This window comes from Megachile rotundata, chromosome 8 (assembly GCF_050947335.1).
Source record: "Megachile rotundata isolate GNS110a chromosome 8, iyMegRotu1, whole genome shotgun sequence".
Lineage (NCBI taxonomy): Eukaryota > Metazoa > Arthropoda > Insecta > Hymenoptera > Megachilidae > Megachile > Megachile rotundata.
In genome coordinates, this window is record NC_134990.1 from 17334777 (window position 1) to 17351932 (window position 17156).

At 40.5% G+C, this 17156-nt stretch overlaps 1 protein-coding gene across 18 annotated transcripts in view; it reads left to right on the plus strand.

Moving 5' to 3' along the window:
* Nucleotides 1-16389, plus strand: part of sei (potassium voltage-gated channel seizure) — an 87970-nt gene extending 71581 nt beyond the window's left edge. For 10 of the 18 annotated variants that reach the window (XM_076534571.1, XM_076534569.1, XM_076534558.1 and 7 more), the window contains 13 exons: nt 3658-3812; nt 3999-4119; nt 4225-4345; nt 4434-4743; nt 4822-5158; nt 5231-5415; nt 5507-5631; nt 6923-7018; nt 7349-7486; nt 7917-8244; nt 8803-8880; nt 10439-10678; nt 10769-16389. In XM_076534571.1, the coding sequence (XP_076390686.1) occupies nt 3658-3812; nt 3999-4119; nt 4225-4345; nt 4434-4743; nt 4822-5158; nt 5231-5415; nt 5507-5631; nt 6923-7018; nt 7349-7486; nt 7917-8244; nt 8803-8880; nt 10439-10678; nt 10769-11099 (2565 nt within the window). In that variant the 3' untranslated portion in view covers nt 11100-16389. Of the gene's footprint in view, nt 1-3657; nt 3813-3998; nt 4120-4224; nt 4346-4433; nt 4744-4821; nt 5159-5230; nt 5416-5506; nt 5632-6922; nt 7019-7348; nt 7487-7916; nt 8245-8772; nt 8881-10438; nt 10679-10768 lie in introns of those variants that run through there. The other 8 variants (XM_076534565.1, XM_012283966.2, XM_076534559.1 and 5 more) reach the window with 7 other exon arrangements.
* The last annotated feature ends 767 nt before the right edge of the window (nt 16390-17156 follow it).

Here is a 17156-nt window from a genome sequence, read left to right on the forward strand (position 1 = left end):
ATTCCACTGTTGACATTTAAGAATTTTCATGCAATTTACATTCTCGCACAGCAGTGCGCTTCAAGTACACAATACATACACACTCGTACACGCGTAAGAAGAAAACTCGAACAACTGCAACCCCACCATTTGTCGAGGAAGTCGACGAGAAATTGATCGACGATTTCTATACGTTCGAAGCATAATTTTTTATATTTATTCTACCGCGATATTCGGATAAAACGAAGTAGTACGCGCGATGGTATTTATATTCGACGGATCATCTCGTGTTCGAAAGCATTTACGCTCGCTCCGAGTAGATCACGTAAGGTAAGGAAACGAGAACGTCGATCGATTTCCTCCTCTCCCTCCCACAACGTGTGAAATTTCTCGATGATGAACATTGAGGAAGCATCTGCATGTCTACAGTAAAGTATTTGCAAAGGATATACTGTGTAAATAGTGTTATTCGCGTGCGATATCCACTTGGTAAGAGAATCGAATTGCATCAGAGTATGATATACACCGTCGAGCATGGAAACCTTCTTCCGAGGAAAAATGCGATCTAAAAAAACGAGATCTCGTTGCTCTCTTCGATACTCGAGAGAACGACAGGATCTCCTCCTCTAGGAAATTCTGCGTTCTGTAATTTTCTGTAATTGCTGTAGTCTCCGAAATCGCCGTTTTCCGGAAAGGAATGCTCGGTAGTGTACCGTAGTCTTAACACTTTAACAGCCTAGTGTGTTAGTCGAAATTGGAACTGCAATATATTAAACGATAGAGACAGATGCGCTAAAAAGTCGAAGCGTCGAAGGTCGTCAAAGTGTTAAGAGACATTTTTTCCACGCAACCTTGTATCCCCGAGTATACAAGCATCTTTGTAAGATACATTCATCAAATGTATTAGTACGAATGGAGCAAAAAAACGAACGATGATTTTGAATAAGAATATTTTGTACGATACTATGTACTATATCTTAATTAGATAGTTAATAGTTTTAGATGGTTATTTTTAACAGAGATTGATTTACAGCGAAACGTACGATCCCTGAAATTTTTCGTTTTCAAACGTTTTTCTTTCTTTTTATATTCTCGTAGTCTTTTTATCGTTGCTCCTTCTTTTAAGTAGCGATGTAGAGATTCGTCGGATATTAATACTTGATAATGCAAGTAATTAGAAAATATTTTTCGTAGTTAGTCGATCGACGAGTATTCTATTTCTCGATGCTCGGTTAACCTATTTAACGAAACGTTAAACATTAAGGGTTTGGGGTTGCAGGATTATTCGCGCCAACTTTAGAATATTTCGAACAGTAGGAGCGTTAAACTCGTAAGAAATCGATCGTTCTCTTTCGTCGAAGAAAACATTTGAAAACGATTTTAGCGATTCGCGTTTCCCTAGCCAAACACTTACACGTACACAAGTATACGCACACGCAAAAATAAGATACACATAGAAACAGAACGACACGCGAGAGACGCGGAGGATCGCGTAGCGACACAACGAACGCACAACCCGAAAAAGAAACCGAAAGATTTAATCAACGGGATTTGTGTAACAATCGTATGTAAGCTTTTGGCGTTTTCCACTTTGGATTCTACGATAAGACTCTCTTTGTTGGTCCTGTTTTTACGTTGTCGAGCTTTCTTCCCGTATCTTTTGTATATTAATTACGCTTACGTTGCAAGCTGTATAAAAAGTACAACGCCTAATATCGATAATTAATTTGTGTACATATATTTACCATCGAACGAATTCTTTGCTCTCTGTTGTTCTCTAACAATATGTTTGATGATTTACGCTTCTAATACAAACCTCAGAACTCATTGTATCATATATTCTTTTCTCATACATATACTGTATATCTGGATACTTGTTTTCTACACGAACAGCGATCATGTGTGTTTTCTGTCGCTTGAACGCTTCGTCTTCATTCCACTTACGTATTGTTTATAATATTTGTCTTGTGTATAAAGAACGCGGGTTGCTAGATGATACGTACGCGCGAGATCATTTTGTATTTCTCGTATCGTTGAAAGAAGGCCCCGTTTAAGGTAGCAATTATTTGACCCGAATTATCTGGAGGGTAGCAAATACTCGTGACGTTCAAATGGAAGATACGATCGCGACAAACAAGAGGACAGAACATCGAGTATTTCGAGCTTCCAAGATCTTTCACGATGCACCGGTTCGCGTGTACATCGTAATAACGTTACTCTTACTATCAGCGGTGGTTATCAAACGTCCTCGGATATTCTTGGCAGTCCGAGGCCGGATAAAAGACGGCCAACTTTTTCTCTCATCTCTGGCCCGGCTCGATCCTTTCGAACCATCAATTTCTCTTCGTGAAAAGAATCTTCGAAAACGATCTGATCGTTCAAGCAAGAAGATGATAAGGCTTAAATGTATCACCGCATCTTCGATAATTCCGTTTTCATCGAAGCTAACGTATGTTTAAACGCAATGGAACGGGACCGTTTATCGGAATTGTCTTTAAAATTCTCTTCGGTAAGTTCGTTTGAATGAAAAATTTGTATCGTTCGATACGCGTGTAACTATCACCGAGCAACCCATCAGCAAAGTATCAAGTTCGAGATTATTCGTTAGCAAACAAATTAGCCGAATAATTCTGAGTTTGATCGGAGCATAGTCGATTCTGCATGATAAAAATCGTGATAAAGTGTCGTTTTGATCGTGAAACGCCTGGTGAAACACCACCCTGGTGTTCCCTTCGGAATGCCGGCTGTTCGCAATCGAACAACGCTATCGAATCTCGAACCTACGTTGCAGGTAAGAAATTGGAGAGAAGCATGAGTAATCACGTTTGTTGTTTGCAACGATTCTCAACCTACTACTCGTGAGTTGAATCTCGATCGAAGCAAAAGAGAAACAAAATCGTGAACTTCGAGTTATCCGATTTTTCGCTACGATTGTCGTTCTCGAATCGTCGGAGATTTCGTTGTTTTTAAATGTCGCTCTAAATATCGCGTACGAAGCTTCGTGGTTGACCTAAAAATGACCGGCGGCGTCTCGATCGATCGGGCTCGAGAACGACAGTCGCACATAACGACGATAAATCGGACTGTCAAACTGACTTTGGTATTTTAAAAAGCGATTACGTAGAGGACGAATAAATTATTCACGTTTCCTTTAATCGGTTTGATGTTCTCCACTGAATTATCGTACTTGCTCGAAACAGGTAGAGTTTAAACGAACTACCTTGCCGATTTCTAATGTTTCCTTCGATATTTGTCTCCAAAATGAACGAAATATCAGCTGGTAGTACTCCTTTGATCTAACGAATGCATACGGGGTCTGAAAAATAATTTAAAGTACTTTATTGTATCATTCCAGTATTTAATAATGCTTGTACATATCCGTAGCAACACGTATCCTTATTAAAAACAAATATGAATGATTGATGTCCAAACATTTGCACACCGATTTTTCTGTTCCTTCGAGTTCTACCAGCCTGCAGAGTATTTAATAAAGATCCCCCATATTTTCTTATGCACGAAACATCGAAAGTGGCACGTAGATCTGTAAATAGAATCGTCTGCTATCCTTTAACGTGTGAAAAGTTCTCTTTAGCTTCGATGGGAAAAATCGAAGAAAAAAAACGAGAGACTCGTAATTGCCGAGCGTAAGATCGACAAAGTGTGACGTGTTCTTTGCAGACGACCACCTTGATAGGACTTTTGAAGACGGCTCGTCTTCTGAGACTCGTCAGAGTAGCCAGGAAGATCGACAGGTACAGCGAATACGGAGCTGCGGTTTTGCTCCTTTTGATGGGCACTTTCGCTCTTATTGCTCACTGGATGGCGTGCATATGGTAAGCTATTATAAAAAGTATCGAGAAAAATGCATTCGTTAAGTAGCGGTTCTCGTAGATGTTAGAAGTCAAAGTTGTTAAGTCGATCTTAGGTCCCAGACACTTCTGTTAGGCTGTAGACGCGTTACCGCGACGTGTTCGAGAGGAGAATAAATTTCTAAGCAAGATTATTATTTGGTTTGGAAGGTATGCCATAGGAAACGCGGAGAGACCAACGTTGAAGAGTAAAGTCGGTTGGCTCGATATCTTGGCCAACGACACGCATCAGTTTTATTCACACAACAATACCGGAGGGCCGAGTAAAAAGGTGAATAAACTCGATACAATGGGAATTATTGCCTCCTCTTGTTCTGCCAGAAAAATCGAAGAACACTTCACTTTTCGGTGAACCTAACCCTTGTTTCCGTTTCAGAGCCGCTATATCACAGCACTGTATTTCACCTTTAGTAGTTTAACGTCGGTGGGCTTTGGAAACGTGGCTCCGAATACGGACGCCGAAAAGATATTTACTATAATCGTTATGCTAATCGGATGTAAGATTCTGTTAATTTTTCCGCTAATTATCGATCGGTTTCGTCGACGGATAGAGGGATTCCTGAACGTTCTTTCTCTTTTTTCCAGCTCTGATGTACGCCAGTATCTTTGGTAACGTCTCAGCGATCATTCAAAGGCTTTACAGCGGTACGGCGAGATATCACACGCAAATGCTTCGCGTTCGAGAATTCATAAGGTTCCATCAGATTCCTAACCCGCTTCGTCAACGATTGGAAGAATACTTTCAGCATGCTTGGACTTACACGAACGGAATCGATATGAACAGCGTTCTGAAAGGATTCCCCGAGTGCCTTCAGGCGGATATCTGTCTTCATTTGAACAGAAATCTTTTGAACAACTGTAGAGCCTTTGAGGGTGCCAGTCCAGGTTGTTTAAGGTACTCGAGTTTCTTCGAAGTCGATATAGTCGATACGCGTAATTAGAGAAATTTCATCGAACATCTTTCTGTTGTCAGGGCATTATCGTTAAAATTCAAAACCACGCACGCTCCACCCGGTGACACGTTGGTCCACCGGGGGGACGTGTTGACGTCCCTGTACTTCATATCGCGCGGCAGCATAGAGATATTAAAGAGCGACGTGGTGATGGCGATTCTGGGCAAGGACGACATATTCGGGGAGAATCCTTGCATATATCCAACCGTCGGCAAATCGTCCTGCAACGTTCGCGCTCTGACCTATTGTGATCTGCACAAGATACACAGGGACGATTTACTCGACGTCCTGGCACTCTACCCGGAGTTCTCCAATCACTTTAGCCAAAATCTCGAGATCACTTTCAATCTAAGAGACGTGCGTATCGTTCGAGCATCGCTTCGCGTATTAATCGCGATAGTAACTAATGGAGGATTTAACGATCGGTAGGAGGAACAGGCTGGTGTCGATCCAATATCAGCAAGGTTTCCTGTCAGCACTCCAACGGACGTCGAAGTCGACGCTAGGAGATTCGCTTTCCGTCCACCAAGATACCGTCGAGGACCGGGGGGTCCTGGCACCAATCTTATCCCTACTGGTCGACAAGACTCCTTACAGGGTGATCAGGAAGACTAGTGAGCATCTAGATCGATTAAAATGTCAACGCCGTGAAACGTTGGTATCTTCTTTGTATTATTGATACCGTTTATTTTGTTCGTTCAACAGCGACAAAGCGAGTGGTCATGGAATATTGGAATTTAGCACCGACAAAGCGGGCCAAGACGTGACACCGTTAAATTTAGAGTTCGACGAGCCGAAGCAAAGAAGTTCCACCTTGAACTCCATAACCGGTGAGACGAGAATCAAACGCGATTCGTCGATCGATCTTTACCTCCGTTTCTCCTTTAAAACGATACCTTCTTTTACCGATTACTCTCTTTCTCTGTCTCTTTTTCTCTTGTTTGCCTCTAATTAATGTCTGAGGAATGTATTGTTCTCTGCACGACATATAGAGCTCTTAATATTCGAGTAAGGACATTTACGGTTGGTTTTATTTAGAACCGAACGTGTTTGCGTATACACGGATAAGGAAGATCCTTATGATTCTGGAAGGTACTTTTGAATCATGCTTCGCAATACCCCGCCACATCGATGCTTGTCCATTTTACAGAATATTCGTAATTCGAGAGACATAGAATTATCTCGGAACGTTATGTACATATATACATACATATATAAAAAGCTCGGCTTGACCCTTGTTCCCCATTTGTTTCTCTTGTATTATATACTCGGCTCACAGTTCCGTGACATTTGGACCGTTTAACGTCCCCGAAGAGAACCGTAATCTGGGACCGATAAGCAACATTACTGCGAAAGAGAAAGGTAATCTCGAATGTCACAACGCAGAGTGCAGTAATTACAGTTTGCTCTAATTATGCGATAGAGTCCTAAAGTGTAAGCGGAGGGACAACCATTTACTTCCTTTTTTAACTCTAACGCTTTTTGCTCAAATTTCTGTCATTTATCGAGAATACGATTTTACAAACTTGTGAACTAATGAACTACCAATGCAATTGATTCTCGTTGTATCGCCTAACAACGCTCCTTTATACCACTGTGCAAAGCTTCAAACTTTAGATACCCGAGATCAAATTTTCTAAGGTCCTTGTAAAAGTGGCAATATAACGAAGAGTCCATTGTTATCAGTTTTTTATGAAAAAAAAAAATGATGGCACTCTCTCCGTTTCCAAATGTCGAATCTCAGAGTCATCTTGATTCAATAGACACTTGCTCGTGTTTCATAAAGATCTTCGTACATCCGTAGCCTTTTTTTTAAATCTCGTCTCCGTAGCGTAGTTCATATTTCATGAGCTTTATACTCGATCGACGTGTTTCCTTCTATTTCTCTCCGCTAAGAACAGAATCCCTTAATCCAATCGCCTCGATCAATAAAGTATAGCCTGTAACATCGTCAAGACAGCTTTCAGATAATAAATTATGCCGTCCGTATTTTAAGGAACGTTGCGCAGTCGTTGGTAAAGTAGTCGAGTTCGAGGCGTTTGGGTTAAGCGTGCGGCGTTTAAGCTTTGCGTTTGCATTTGACTCCCGAGTTCGTTAACACCTTGAAACCTGGTTGTTCAGGCATGCTAACCCATCTCAAGCGCAGCATACCGGACCTACGTCAACACAAGATCCATCTGCAACCGCTGACGAGTCACGATTACCTTGCCAAGCAGAGTAAGTATCCATTTGGCAAAGTAGACAGGCCAATCCTTTTCTATTTTATCATCATCGCCCTACTCTACTCGTTTAAACGAGAATCGTTTCGCTAAATAATCAGCTGGCGAGTATCGATACGCTCGATCGTCGACAACGTGTTCATTTCGTCCGTTGCGATATTTTCGATCTTTCTCTTTCTCTTTCTTTTTCTCTTTCTCTCGCTTTCCCCCTTTCTCCTCCTTGTCCCCTTTTTCTCGGAGATAAGAGGCACTTTTAGAGAGCGGCAAGGCTCGTCGCGGTACTATTCGCGGCTCGCTGTACTGATTCTGTGTGCCTGGGTTTATCCAGTGACCACCCCGTTGACGAAACCACCACGGAGAAGCTCCGCCGCCGGCGAAAGCTGCCTCAGTCAAAACGTGATACATCCAACCTCGACGACGTCCAGTCATACCACACCGTCGCCACCACAGCATCCACAGTCTCACGGTGGGTGGAATTGCATCATTCCTCGAATCTTGTTGCCAATTTTTATGGATGATCCCTGTTCCTTGTGTGTCAATCGCTTCTCTTCGAGACGCTCGGCTCGTTCGTTCGCGCTGTCGAGATTCTATTTCTTTACACGATTATTCGAAAACCAACGTTAGCCAACGATTTCCAAGTACTTTCGAGCGTATTGGGAGGGTCGTCTCTCGTCTTGTTTCTATTCTAGCTTCTTGGGAGTCCAACGAGATTTCCCAAGGTTGCCAAATGGTCGTGGAAAAAGGTTCGAATTAGCATCGCAAAGAGATTATCGAATCGCGGTGTTTTTCGTTTGAAAGTCGAGAAATTCATCGCCAAGGTTCATTCGTTCTCATCGTAGAAAAACATTTACAATCGCGACGTCGATCGGTTGTTATCTGCTCGTTACGATTTTCAGGTGATTTTCAAAGCGGACCAGGCCGGCCTATAGAGGAAATGAACGTCAGGATAGATCAACTGTCGCGACAGGTGTCCTCTCTGGAGCACTCGATGGGAGAGAACATCAGATTGATTCTGACGTTGCTTCAGCAGACGCTTAATTCGTCGAGGGAAAGTTCCAGCATCGAGATGATGCCCGGAACAGCGCCAGCCGGACCTGCCAAACAAAGTAGTAGAGCCCCGGCACTGGTCCAACGATCAGCCAGCGAACCACAACCCCCAACTGCTCCGCCTTCGAACAACGGAAACGGAAAGCTTCAGCCTAGCACGTCGCACGGTTTGTTTAGGTAACTGTTTCTTAATTTACCTGGTCAGTTAACAATTTTATCGATCAGACGATAACGCGTGAGAAAGATCGCGTTATGGAAGCTTTTAAAATGTCTGCAAGCAATATGATCGCTAATGCACCGAATAACATAGATCTAGGGTTTTCGAGTCACAAAAAAAATAGTAAATTCCAAAAGCCCAAGAAACAAGAATGTGAAAAAATATCTTTCTCGCGCGATATCGTGCAGCGTTAGTCTGTTAGTCGTAACAGACGTAACATGTGTCTTTTGTTTCCTCTTTTTCTCTGTGTATCTCTGTTTCTATCACTGTTTTTCTGTTTCTTTTTTGTTCTTTCTCCGTTTCTTTCTATCCAAATGAAATAATCGAGACAACCGTGCTGTTACATCATTCTCTATTTCTCTTTTTTTATCTCTCTGTGTCTCTGTTTCTCTCTCTCTCTCTGTCTCTCTCTCTGTGTGTCTGTGTACGTGTGTCTATACTTGTTTTCTTTTACTTTCTCAAGTAGAAAATGATTCTGTTTTTCCTAGGAAGTAATCGATGTTTTTATTCTTGGAAAGCTTTCTTTCGAAATCCCTGGATCAGTTGCATTTGATTTCGGCGTCTTTTATTTTGGAAAGGTTGGACAAGTTCCGAAGGTGACCATACTCTCTCATACTCTTCTTTGAAATCGTTTTGCGAGCAGTGTCGCGCAAGTAGAAACGAAACAGGATTAATATGTAAATTGTTATCGATTGTTACAAAGTCGTTGAGCCGCTAGAAATCGTAGCTAATTAATTTTTTATCTTTCCTGTATCGTAAATTGTCACTTTGATATCTCGTATCGTTATTGCCTCGCCCTGTTTCTCTGTTTCTCCGTGTTCAACGTCTTTTTTTCTTTATGTGCAATTTTTTTTCTGATCAAACATCGATAATTGACATCGACATTTACTCGAAAGTCGTTTTCAAACGATTTTGGAATGGTTCTTCTTACTTCTTCTTTTCTCTTTTGAAACACTAGCGTTAGATCCATTGCGAGCGATTATTACCCTTAAGTAACTGCTATTCCGAGTTTCCTTTTACCCTTTTTTTAGAATATTGATCCAGCATTTTTCACACTACGCGTGCGTAGATGATTTGATTTGTTTGTTTGCGACATTGGCACGTTTACGAAGCTTGGGGATGAACACGTGGCAAAACCACGACGTTTTATTTATCGATTCGTTTGTTTGTTTCATAACGATGCTTTTTAATTACACTATCGTTGAACGATTCGAATAGAAATTTCCAGGAACATCATTTTAGTTGACCGCGATTTTTCAGCACATTGGAATATACACGATTAAGCAATGCTTAGAATTAGCGTACATACATGTACAGTTTCATATATAATGTAAAAACTTATCGAACATTCAAACGCTATACAGACTCAATTAATAGCTTGTTAAACTTGTCAAAATTAAAGATAGAAGGGGAAAAGACAGTTTTCTCGTAAACTAACAATAACCGTAGAACTAGATAACAGTTTTTAATATTTCATTCGCTTCGATTGTAATTGACACGGCACTAAGATTACCCTTTACATACCTTAACTATACTTCCCTTCGTAGCTACTTGAAAATATCCCATCACGATGGAACGAGGTAAGAGATTCAATTAGTAGATGACTCCCGCGAGTATGATCCGCCACTTTGTAGGACATAAGTTTTCATTAGTGCACAAGCATACGTATTGTATTGCTAGTTTCGTTTAGAAAATTTCGGTATAGTCTCGATAGTTTTAATCGGTTCGGTAAGAATCGGTAGAATCTTGCTTTTGAAGCACAAAGTAAAAATTTGACTTGCCGCGCGATCTGTCGACAAAAAGGAAACTATCGAGATTCTACCATTTCCCATTTAGTCAACAAACTCAAGACTCGCGTGCCCTGTTGTGAACAAAACGAAAAGAACGAAACAACGAAACACGACGAACAAATCGAGAGAGTCGATCGTAGAGCAACCGATAATGTCGATGTCAGATCGTCGCGATTACGTAAGGAGCCCCGATCAGCCAGATTTGCGACACTGTTCCGGACACTTAGAGGAATTAGACGCCTACCGAATCCTCTTGTACATAATCACGTGCTTCAAGTATATTTCGCTGCTAGTCACAGCGGCATCGCAACGCCGCTGCTCCCTCTTCGGCAAACGATTTAATTCGATTTATTTCCATGTACAGCAGACCCCCGACGAGAGAGCCAACGTCAACGTCCTCGGGAACATCTCGTTTGACGGTGACGTCGGATACGTCCGCGTTAGCGACGGCCCTGCAAACGGCGTTGAACGGTAGAACGGCACCCACCAGGTCGCAAAGTCAACCCGTCGACCTGGCTGTACCACCGAACACGCAACAGGCGCACCTGCCACACGCCTGGCACAGTCAACCTGCTGCGTTCAGGAGAGGAGAGTTCAGGAGCGGGTAACGCGTTTACTTATTTATTCGCGATTAGTCAAATTTGCTCGCAACTCGAAACTGTACGTTGAAGCAAGGTACGCTTTTAATTAACAGGTACAGCTCGTTCAACAAGCGTTCTGAGCCAGAAGGAGACGATCCGTGGAGCTGCGTGGTGTCCGTGTCGGATCGAGGAGGCTCTCAACGTCCTCGAAGCAGCGAGTCTCGAAAAGAGCCGACGAATCATCGCGGTTCCAGCGATTTGGCGACGGCTCAACGTTCGGAGGGCAGACAGCCGGGACAGGATGGCACCGCGCAACCATCGACCGGACGACAGGAGTCCTCGAGACAAACCAGCGAGGATATATCCTGGGAGTTCACGATAAACGAGGCGCCGATCGCGAGATTAGAGTCTTTGGACGAGCTCGATCAGGATCACGGTAGTTAAGGCCAAGGTTAGCCACTTCCTTTTCATGCACTCTCGGCTCATTTGCGACTGAAACGCGATGCGTGTCGATGCGATCGAGTTTAACGATCATTCGGATGGCTGTGGACTCCTTCCGTTCCCTTTTTGAAGGATTTAACGAAGGTGGCGCCAGGATAGCAATCAAGGCTGACTGTTCAATTTTCTTCTAACGATTCCGCGATTTCTCTCTTTTTATCGCGTTCGCTGTTATCCTTTTTTCGCTTATTCGCTATCTTGCTTTTCTACTGATATTAAAACGAAGCGTTTAATATTTTTAGTAGAACTATCTGTTTCGAAACGTTCACGATTTTTCCACTCGTAAGAGGTATGCACCATCGTCGGGGCAACGATACAGTTCAATCTTATTACGATCTTCTACGAAAGTACTAACATTGGACAGCCTCCACATACTGCGTTACTAATTGTTTACCAAACTCGGTCACGATGAATTAGTAACTTCAGTATTCGGTTCAGTCACAGGATATTTTCGCGTCTTCGTATCATCGCGCGATGAAAGCATCTCGTGGAATCGTTAGAAGAATATCGATCGTCATGCGATCAGCAATATCGACGAGGTAGTACAAGACGTGTAAAGAGCGAAAAGACGAAAGAAAAGAAACGAGAATCGAAAGCACGAGCGGCGTTTCAGAATGTTGTACACATATACACAGGAACACATATATTATATATATATTATATATAATATCGTCGAAGTTTCTATTCGTATTGCTGCTATTTCCTTCGAGCGATTTTTTAATTAAATTAACAGATACATAAACACGCGTATACATTATCCTCTCGAGGCGATGCGAACGTTATCGAAAAAACTAATAAGAAGAGCGAAAGAACAGTGCGAGGAAGGAACGAATGAAAGAACAACGAGAGGAAATGAATTTTCGATTTAAAAAACGTTACAAATGAAAGTACAGGTTAACGATAGCAGGTCCGAACGAGGAAAAGAAAACGATTGAAACGGCTCGTGAAATGTTTCTCGAATTTCAAAGTCCTTCGCGTCACGGTGAACACGTAGCTATTTGAAATTTAAGAATATATCGACTGAAAGCACCTTCTTTTTTTAATGCTTATAGACGACGCGTTTAAATAAGACGAGGTACGATGCAAATCGAGATCGTATCGATGCGTTTATTGTACGCGAAACGTTTTGGGAGATATCATACACGTGTAGGGTTAACTAAATTAAGAAGGGCATTGTCGAAAGGCCGAGTCGGACGAGCCAAGATGAAACGTTTAATTAATTACGCCAGGGGAGTTAAAAAAGAAACAACACAATTCTGAGTGCCACCTACGAGTTAAAACTGCAATGTCCTTTATACAGACAACCAAAGAACAAAAACTAAGTAAATAAATAAATAAATAAATAAATGATTAACGAAAAAACGCGAGAAGCAAGTGAGACATGGAAAATTATTGCGGAGAGAATTTAGATAATTACTAATATTCTTACTACTATGATTATTATTATTATTATTGTTATTATTATTATTATTATCATTAATATTATTATTATTATTATATTATATTATTACATTATTATTGCCATAATGTAGGAAAGAAAGGTAAATAAGCGCGACGGAGAGGAGACGCAAAATTATAATACCGACAGTATAAAAAATAGATTCGAAAAAAGAAAAAACAAAAGAGGGAGTAACAATTGCCTGTGCAATAATGGTATATAAATATATATATATATACATATATGTGTGCGTGTGTACGTATATACATTCGCGCTTGTGTATGCGTAATACACGTTGTAAAGAAATTTTTTACAAGATATCTCGAATTTAATTCATTGCTCCTAAGCGTACGTTGGTTTCTCTTCCTCTCTTTTCGTTCTCAATCTCCCAACTTTGCTTTTCTCGCTCACTCTTTACTCACCCATCCAGTTGGCGATTCATTATGCAGTGATAAGGGTGAAACGAGACGATCGATAATCCTCGATAATCTCCGAATTCGTTCTTCACGACCGGTTATATATTCGGGTTATTTGTTAATTTTCGGTCTAAACGACTCGCAAACCGCCTGCAAGCTGCTCGTAAGCTGGCTCACAAACGGATCGTAAATAGCCCGCAGATTGTACACGAGCGAATCGCTAACTAATCGCCGATTATTCGCAAATATCGGACGCTGCGTAACACGTTCACCGTCGCGTTAATCGATCATTGGAATAATTAGGAAAGAAACGCGACAGCGCTTCTGGACGTCGCTAGACGCTTTTGTATTATATTATAAATACTTTCGATATATTATTATTCAAAATTAACGATCCCAATTAATATATGCCTAAGTTTTAACGGTATTAAACAGAAATAACAGATACGTATATATTTATTTTAAAGAGATCGTGGTAGAAACTAATTGCGGAAGACGAAGAAAAGCGTAAACCGAGGATGATCGATCAATCACTGATCTATTCGTTCGTTGCTCAGTACTTTAGACTGTAAATGAATACCGATACAATCGATGTAACGACTAAAACGACTCGTAGTTACATTGTAACGAAAGGAGCAGGCGACGCAGCGCTAACGAGAAACAGCTTTTTAATTAACAGATAGTGATTATCTTTGATTATTACTACCAGTAGTACACGCAGCACACGTGGATTTTCCGGCACTTAGAATACACGGCGAGACGGGATATTTGTTCTTTAAAACGGACATTCGACGCGATTCAAAGTAAAAAGAGGGCAACAGTGATCGGAATAATAATTTTCTTTCTTTCTTTCTTTCTAAGCTAAAGTTTCTTTAGATTTTTATCCGACACAGTTTTACGTATCGATTCGACGATCAGTGCACAAATATAGTTAATAGTCCAAGTAACTTAATATCGAAATATTTAAACGATCAATTAAATAATCTGTTTGAAATTTAGACACGTCTACACACGAACGTATTCAACGAATGTATTTCCGTAGTTTTTTAAAACCGCAACTTTTCTTTATCATGTATTCACTGCTGTTCTCAAAATTCAATGAACGACGAAGGAAACGTCCACCGCATGACTTTCGAGAGAATTTGATTGAAACGCGTCACGAATCACTCCGTACCGTTTTAACATCGAATTTTTGCAAAGAATTTTTTAGAAACGACGCGAAGTTGTGTAACCTTCGAAATTTTTCATCCGTACAATACGCGTGCAAAATGTACGATTCCGAACGAATTAATTAATGCGTTAACACCTTTGATATTTTAAGAAGAGCTTTAGTAAAGTGTCGTAAATACGATAAATTGATATTTTATTAATTTACGAATTAAGATAAAATGTCTTTCCGCCGTAAAAGAATGTCAAAACCGAGAGTTCTCGTCAATGTTCACGAATTTAAGGATATCCTTTCTACGAAGAAAATTTTTTGCTGTGCTCGTCGCACTAAAACTTTTGAAAGTTCGCCGATAAGAAAAAGTAACGCGTACAACACGGTTCTCGAACTTATGGTTACTTTTCGTTAATCAATTATTTCGATGGCGATTCCGAAAACTTTTCGAATGCACACTCGCAACTATAAATTAATAGAAAATATAACGTTGATCGAATTTGTCTCTCGCTTTTGAATTCTACCGCGGTCGACCAGCGAGACGGAGAGCGAAGAGAATGCGTGTACCGTTTGAGAAAGTGGACGGAGGTAACGTCGGGAAGGAAGAAAGAAAGAGAATGAGAAAATCCTATCCGCGGTAGATGAATTTACTCGCGTCTTTTTCCCAGATCATGCAATTTAAGATTATTCTGTATTCGCATACATACACGGCGTAATCTTGGATCGTATCGATTATTATAAAGGTGAGCGCACTGATTTGTAACACGTAACAAAGGAAACAAATTTGTTCGAGAGGAAAAACTAGGATGAATGACTGTGTATGAGAGAGTGAAAGAAAGGGGGTTGAAAGAGAGAAAGAGAATGCAAGAACGCGTGAACGACAAGACGATTTTTGTACCACCCCCTAAATCAATTCCTGCTCTTCACCGAGCACCATCCGATTAAAATAAAATTACACGAGTGTCTTTATTCTTAATCCCCCTCGACGAGACAGAATTTCAACGGTACAGGAATTATCGATGAACGAGAGCATTCGCTTGAAACGAAGATACCGCCTCGGTTTTTTTACAGCGTAGCTCGAATAAAAATGTTCGCATTCAACTAATCACTGTTCCACTTTATTCTATTTTATCGGTCATTCGACCTTTACGTTTTTATTTACCTTTTTCAGTGACCAGTCTCGAATAAAAGGTGCTTTCGACCTTACGCATCGACGATTTATTCTTATATTTCTTTCTCTATTAGTTTTCTTTCTTCCGGTACTTTCGCGAATAATTCGGTGATCGGTTAAAGGAATGCAGGGAACGGGAAAGGAAGGAAACTCTGACTAAACTTTCCTTCGCGATAGATTTATAGGATTTATTTCCGACAAATTGAAGTTTGTATTCGAACGTTCTAGATTTAACGTCTTTTCCATGTAATTCGACATTATTTATTATACGATATTAAGGTAGAACCGACTGTAGTATTCCGGTTATCATGGCGTTCAAACTCCTCTAAAGAACATAGATAATATCGTTATCCGTTTAACAGAAGCGTGACTTTGTCGCGCGGATTCATGCATTACTATTCTTTACACCCCGTTTCGTACGGTAGACTCTCGTTATATTGCCCGTTGAGAGACATAGGAGTAGAAATTTCTTAAAGTTGCTCTTGAATTCTACCGTAAAAGAAAAAAGAGACGAGCGAAGAAGATAAAGGGTGTGATTGGTGTTACGAACAGGAAGTGGTAGGGGTGTCGGTTGTTTCGTAAATGACTATGTCATACTGCGCATATAAGTTTTCGTATATTGCATAAAACTACGTTTGTTACGTATTTTCACTATGCCGACACGTATTCGTGTGCCTCACTACCCTCCTGCCACGTGTTATCTTACGATTTTACCTCATCCTCGCTGCACCGCGGGTGAAACTCACCCCGTCACGAAAATTTTCTGCGAGTCTCGATAGAAATTCGTTCGAACAAAGTGGAACGATGCAGTCGCATTAAACGCAATTGTCAAGTATTACCGATTGATCGAAGATCATGAAAGGAACGAGTGAATGAACTCTTACGTACGTGTATACGTTATTATACATATTATTTATTTGAAGAAAGAGAGCGAGAGAGAATGGAATTACTGTACGAAGAAAACATTTGTATCTTCTTTTCCCACCTAGTTGCTTACATTTGTATACGGCAAGAATATATTAAAAGATTACGTGAGTAGTTTTTTAAAACGATCCACAGAGTTTCCTTTCTCACGATGTCTCGCATTGCACTCTTTTCGTTTTCCTTTTTTCTGCCTATTCTTTCGTCCATCGATTTGCTTCGACGCTTTTCCACTTGCATACAATTTATAAGATCTTTTTTAACATAGACGATCCGTAGATTTCTTATCATTTCTTTTTGTAAATCTATACACGCGCCATAAAATAGACGTACGTAATATACACATTCTGTAATTTTTTATTTTTAATTGTGGACTAGTTTGTCGTAAAACGAGATCAATTAATGCACTACGATGCAACGAAAAAATAGTAAGGAGTACCTGGAGAGACGCCACGCCATCTATTAGAGAATAGCGGAAGCTACTTGGCAACGCTTCGGTTGCGTACTGGACTGTAGGTAAGTTATCTACATTTCGTTTAACGTTAAGGATCATTTACCGACATGTCGATATTTTACCAACCAATAAAAACATTGTTTTTTCTGCAATACAGGCTTCGAGAGGATCCCGTTCCAACAGGTCTACCACTTCTGCGTTGCAACCTGTATATTCCAACTACCATATCAACTACCGTATCAACTACCATGATAACGCAAACATTTAATATACATATATAAATATACTGCGTATTGCATTCTACATTGTAAAATATATTATACACATTATGTACTACATGTTAAGTAAAAACTAGCTCTAAACACATCATTATAAACTAATAATTATGTAAAAAATAATGTATTTTCATTATACTTACAATTTATATGTATTGCAAACATTGAA